This window comes from Parasteatoda tepidariorum, chromosome 2 (genome assembly GCF_043381705.1).
Source record: "Parasteatoda tepidariorum isolate YZ-2023 chromosome 2, CAS_Ptep_4.0, whole genome shotgun sequence".
In the NCBI taxonomy this organism is placed as follows: Eukaryota; Metazoa; Arthropoda; class Arachnida; order Araneae; family Theridiidae; genus Parasteatoda; species Parasteatoda tepidariorum.
Window position 1 is genome coordinate 6,789,961 of NC_092205.1, and position 6,533 is coordinate 6,796,493.

Genomic DNA, 6,533 nt, shown 5'->3' on the forward strand with positions numbered 1-6,533 from the left:
ATTTAACATTTTTTTCCACAATATTTTTTAACAGAACAAACTATTCGCAATCGCAACGCTCGATGTAATGATTGCAACAACCAAGTATTAATCTTCACACCTTACCTCTTATCTTCTGATCAGTTGTCGGGGAATCTACTGCGATATTTTCCCCTTCCTTAATATTTTTTGCTTTTAATTGTCAAAACAATTTTCACAAATTTCCGCGGCACTTTTTATAATAATTTTGTTTATTGCAGTTTCGAGTTCTAAACAGTTGCCTACATTAGAAACTTTCAAGTTGTTTGAAAATCAAGACAAAAACTAACGTATTTCCTTCTGCTATGATGATCTACACTTAAATAGTGAAAGCATGCGAAGTGTTGAATTAGGTAAAGAGTTCTACTGTCCACCATCTGTAGCCCATTTCTATCGACGGAAATATAAAAAAAAAAAAGCAAATAGGAATCTAGAAGGAAAATTGTTTGTATTACTGAACACCAAGAAATCATTAACTGAAATATTAACATTAATAATATTTGTCAAAAGAAAATATTATTTCACATTTACTTCGGAGAACTATCTGTATTTTTCGTTTCATTCCATTTATTGAGCCGTTAGATGGAGCACATATTCTCATTTGTGGAAATGTTTGAAGTGATATGACGTCATTACTCATAATGTTTGTTTGCACTGTCAGAGCCTTACTTAGGCGTTTTAATACATATAACTAAGCTATAAGCAGTTTTAAATGTATTAAGTAAAACTTTGTTATTGGCTTCTGTTGCCAACTTTTGATCATGGACTAGATCGAAGACGAAGATAATATAAACATTTTGGTTTTTATCGTAATGTGACAAGTAAAGTCGAGAAAAATGCTAAGTCCTGCTGAAAAATATGGATTAGAGAACTTACTTGAGGAACTTGAAAGCGAGGACTTATTTTCTCTCTTTCATACTATTACAAAAGGACGAATTCGTGGGACTAAAAATCGCAGTGGTTTGTAACAATTTTATAAATATCAACAAATAATTGACACCATCTGAATTATTGAGAATTAATTTATGTTTATTCAAATATATGATTATATTTTGTTGTATAGGTGTGGAATTAATATTTATATTAAGGGAATTATAGTTTTGAGCAGAACAACAAACTATCTCTTTATATTCTAATTTTCTTTTATTGTTTTATCTCATTTTTTCAAGGAATTTTAAATAAATTAATTTAATTCAAAAATTGTTGAAATTAAATTATTTTGTTTTGCTGTTATAATTTTTAAGTTTTTTTTTTTTTTTTTTTTTTTTTTTTTTTNTTTTTTTTTTTTTTTTTTTTTTGTTTATTTTAAAGTCTTACAGCGTAAAATCTAAATTATAGCTTCAAATTAATTTATAAATAGGATTGTTTAAAGAAAATGAAAGTTAAAAAGTAATAATAATAAATTTTATTGTATTGAAATAGGAAAGGATTCTGCAGAATCAGCACTGTTAGTAGTTCAACTTATTAGCTTAATGTTTCATAATAATTTGGCATAATTAATTATTGGAATGCTAGAATATATATTTATAATGCTGGAAGGTCTTCAAGGGCGCCGGCAGAATAATATAAAAAGGTGGTGCAGCCCTCTAACAATAAAAAAAAATTATTTATGTATGTATATAGAAAAATAAAACTATTCTGTTATTGCATTTTCTTTTGTTATTACATATACTTTTATCTGTTAATTTTTTTCGGCACACATTTCTTTATTGTTAACAAGATATTTTTTTAAAAAAAGTACAAATTTCTTGCACTTGCAAATTTTGCCACAAAAAACTGTATTGATGGCGCTAGCATAACTACTGACTTTGAAACACNCGGTCTGGGAAACATCCCGGAGGATGATCCGAAGACATGCCATCACAATTTTGATCCTCTGCGGAGGGGATGGCACCCCCGCTTCGGTAGCCCGACGACCTGCGCGCGAAGTCGAGCAAATTATTTATGTATATATAGAAAAATAAAAATATTCTGTTATTGCATTTTGTTTTGTTATTACATATACTTTCATCTGTTAATTTTTTTCAACATACATTTCTTTATTGTTAACAAGATATTTTTTTTAAAAAAGTACGAATTTCTTGTACTTGCAAATTTTGCCACAAAAAACTGTATTGATAGCGCTAGCATAATTACTGACTTTGAAACACAAATAACTACAAACAGTAGTTTTGTATACTAGCGTGTTTGTGCACGCTTAACATTGGTACCTATTTATTGTGTTGATATACATACTTTGTATAAAGATGTGCTCTCACCGAATTTCATCACTGAAGCTACAACGTGGCACAAAATGTGGAGGAATAAAAAAAAATCTTATGAATCCCTTGAATACATCGATTTAGTTATTGAGGCCACATCGTTTTATTCCAGCTGTGGCGGAGGCAATCAAAATTAACCTATCTCTTCCAGCTACTACGTGCACTATTGAACTCACTTTTAATACAATCCGACGCATCAAAACATGGAATCGGTCAGCAATGTCTCACGAGAGATTAAGTAGTTTGTGCATGCTCAGTGTGCATAAGAAAAGAATCAAAGATGACTCAGAATTCATTGAAAAAGTTATAAACAGATTTGGACACCAAGACGATAACAATTCTTGTTTGATTAAACAATTTTTTAATTGTTTTGAATCAATAATTACTTAATTATATGTTTTTGAATAAAAAAATTTTATTGCAAAATTGTTTTTCTGTATCTCTTTAATTGTTTAAAAAAAAAGCCAGGGAGGTGCAAGTGCACCTCCCTGCCGGCACCCTTGAATGTCTTCTTTAAAGCAACTCTTTTATTACCGTATAATAGTGTATAGTTAAAGTATATTTATTCCGGGTGTGTAGCCAAATCTTTGAAGAAAAAACAAGCACCTGTTAAGTACTTTTTAAGCACTATATACTTTATCAAAATGCACAATAATTTCCACAAACTTTACATGATCATGATAAAATAACTAGTTTCTGACAAAGAACTCTTTTCTTGATTATATTAGCCGTTATAAAATGATCGAGATATTTTTCTCTTTGATATCAGAAGGTGGAAAATGAAGTCTGAAATTGAGAATATCTTGCAAAATGCTGCAGAGTTGCACATGACAGTGCAATAATCTCACCAAACCCAGCTCAGTAGATGCACATGCAGACTTGCGAGTATTTCATCACACATGTAAAATTATTGGCGCTTTCATACGCTATGGCTCGACAGTATGCCGAATTGAATTGTGAAAACATTGAATAGAACAATATGAAAAGCACGCTTTTGCATAATCTGTAGCAAAAATCGACATGGTAACGAAAAAAAATCTTTTTTGAAAAGTGAAAATTAAGCACTTTTTAAAAACACCCAATGAAAAAAGCACCTTTAATGGCTTTTAAATAACGGAAATCGAAAATAAGCACCTTTTAAAAATGCTACACACCGTGTTATTAAATAAGAGACCCACAATTTGCACATAAAAATTAAAATAGAATAGTTATATATTTACCAGTTTATAAGGGCAATATTCTTAATTTTTGTCAGTTTTTTAAGTGGAAGATTTATTCCATTTTTTTTCTACCAAACATATACCTATAAATATTTTCTCTTTTGATTGCAAGGATTTATATTATTATGTTCAATATTTTTAGTATGAGAGTGAAGTGAAAATATTGGCTGCCATTGTAACTTTTATAACCAATAACAAGAGTAACAGCTCTTCAACCTTTTCATAGGATAAATTTAAAATTAGCATTTCTTACCTGAATATAATGAACTGGTATGACACCTAATTTCAGAAAACTTCCATCCCAATTATAGAAAATAACATATCAATTATTATTTTCTTTGTAGTAGAGTTACTTACACTTAATAATGCCTGTTATCATTTAGTTGATAACTATAGTCACCAAATATTGTTGCTAATATTCTTATATTGTAATATTTTATCATAAAAACTAACCTCTATATTATAAAAACTTAAATATTATTGACATCTTAAAATTATTTTTGTTGACTGTATAAAAATTGTTTATTTGTTATATGCATTAAAATTAGAACAGTTGCTGTTTATCTACACATCACATTAAAAACTAATTTCTTTGTCAAATTTTTTTAGAGGCCATCACAACAATTCTATCTTGCATTGAAAAACCAACTGAGGTTTTAAAGAGGCAAAAAATTACGATAAAAGTTTTATCATCCTACTTAAGAAAGCTTTGTGGATCCATTTCTTTAGATAATTCTAGACTGGAGCTTATAGACAGGTGCTTACAAGAATGGAAGAGTACAGATACTTCACGGGTAAGTAATCATTAATTTTCTCAAATACAAGGGAAAGTAATCAATAATTTTATTTAATACACGGGGAAGTAATCATCATTCAATAAATTGTGTTGTTAAGAAAAATGTATCGACATAATATTAAAAAAATATGCTTTTACAGTTTATATATTTTCTGCCTCTTTTTTTTTAATGAATTATTTTCATTCACTTTACTCATTTCTTATACAAATCTGTTATGATTTGATTCCAAAAACTCACAAATAATATTTATAACTATTTTAGGCCATGGATTGTTGGGAGCCAGAGAAGGAAGAAACAGAAACTCCTTCTAAATCAGTAATTCCTACAAAACAAGAAAGTTCGTTAGATGAGCAATTATTCGGAGTTCGATTTATCAAATGGTTCTTTCCACTTCTCAATCAACTTCAAGACTTTGGTGTGGAACATTTTTGGCAAGATGCCATGCTTAAAGCTTATATTGTCTCGCCTTTTGAAAATGAGGATCTTGATATTGGTAGTGATTGCAATACTGTCAATTTCCTAACCAATCTAATAGCTCATTACAAATTCTCTTTTCTTCCCAATGACTCATCAGTGCAATGCAAGCAAGAAGCTCATGGTTTGATCAAGATAAGTGTTAAAGGCACTGTGCACCAACATAATAACAACCCTATAGGGCTGTTTGAATTCTTGTTTGGGCTCATTCGAAACCCAGAGTATGAAAATAATTATAAAATAAAGCAAGTTCTTTTATCTATGAATGTGAACGTAGCTTTCAAAAATTTGTTACCATCAACGTAATAATTGAAATTTTATTGATGACTGAAAGTATCAGAACTATGAATATTCCTTTTTTAATCTCACAGTGATTACAATTCTGTCAACTTCCTAACCAGTCTAATAGCTCATTACAAATTTTCTTTTTTTTCCCCAATGACTCATCAGTTCAATGCAAGCAAGAAGCTCGTGGTTTGATCAAGATTAGTGTTAAAGGCACTGTGCACCAACATAATAACAACCCAATAGGGCTCTTTGAATTTTTGTTTGGGCTCATTCGAAACCCAGAATATGAAAATAATTATAAAATAAAACACAAGTCCTTTTATCTATGAATGCGATCGTAGCTTTTAAACATTTGTTACCATCACCGTAATAATCGAAATTTTATTGATGACTGAAAGAATCAGAACTCTAAGTGTTAATTTTTTTAATGTCATGAGCCATGAGAAAGAATATTAAATTTCCTATATTAATTGAATTAATATATATGCAATTTATTAGACTGCTTATTATTTTGCAAAGTTTTAATTAATGTAATGAGTGCAGTGTTCACAAAAGGACCACCTGACTAACTTCTCATTTAATGATCAGATTTTCACATGATAAATTTTTTTTTGCACATTTAGATAAACAAGTTTGATAATTGTGTGCCAGAACTTTTTATTTTGCTTAACTAATTTCAGAGGACATAGTTATTGAAACTTTCAGCCACTCTTTTGGCCTAACTATAGAGACCATATTTTTCTAATCGTAATTATTGAAAAATCTGAATCTGTAAGGATAAAATTTGGTACCCACTTTGTAACTTAAAATGTCATTTCCAATAACAACTTAAAATCTTTTCAGCTCATGAGGTTATCATCCAGTGCATAAAAATTTAATAATTCTATTTAAAGTATGTTCTATTTTCTTTTTTGACTTTTATGAAATATACTCATAAAAATAGCAATGCAGTAAAAAATTATAATAATGCATAATAATAAAAATAATAATGCAGTAAAAATATTTCACATATATTTTCTTTAAAGTATTCATCATAGTGACTTGAAACTTTATTTCTATGTTTATGCAAAAATAGTGTTTTTTTTTTTTTTTTTAATTTGTTGAAAAAATGTTGAATTTGTTTTGATAAAAAATTCTATGTAACATAAAAATTCATTGTTATTTTCCAAATTTTTTTCATTGTTTTAAGTGTTCAATGTGTAATTAAAAGTTATTGTGTCTTAAGTTGAAGTTGTTTAATTGATTATACAATTAAAAGAAAGTTGATAGTTAAATGAAAATAACTGACTGGACTTTCAATTCTCAGTTTTACAAGTTTAAGCTGTCTCATAATTATTCACATATTCTGTATATAAAATTTTCCAATTAAGATAAATGGAACCAGCAGGGCTTTTTTTATATTTTATATTCTTCAAATTTAGATTTTTTCTGTAGTAACAATAATTGTTCCTATAATTAAAAGTTAAAATAACCTA

General features: G+C 28.6%; 1 protein-coding gene across 1 annotated transcript; it reads left to right on the top strand.

The window, feature by feature from the left end:
• Positions 1 to 752: 752 nt before the first annotated feature.
• On the top strand, positions 753 to 6,533 carry LOC107437304 (uncharacterized protein C3orf38 homolog). Its single transcript, XM_043051388.2, has 3 exons — positions 753 to 978; positions 4,109 to 4,293; positions 4,558 to 6,533. The coding sequence occupies exons 1-3, from the start codon at positions 855 to 857 to the stop codon at positions 5,074 to 5,076; spliced, it is 828 nt and encodes a 275-aa protein (XP_042907322.1). The 5' UTR covers positions 753 to 854; the 3' UTR covers positions 5,077 to 6,533.

Coding starts and splice junctions, on each gene's coding strand:
- LOC107437304 (XM_043051388.2), top strand. CDS start 855: ATGCTAAGTCCTGCTGAAAAATATGGATTAGAGAACTTACTTGAGGAA. Junction 979..4,108: donor TGGGACTAAAAATCGCAGTG/GTTTGTAACAAT, acceptor AAATTTTTTTAG/AGGCCATCACAACAATTCTA. Junction 4,294..4,557: donor AGAGTACAGATACTTCACGG/GTAAGTAATCAT, acceptor TAACTATTTTAG/GCCATGGATTGTTGGGAGCC.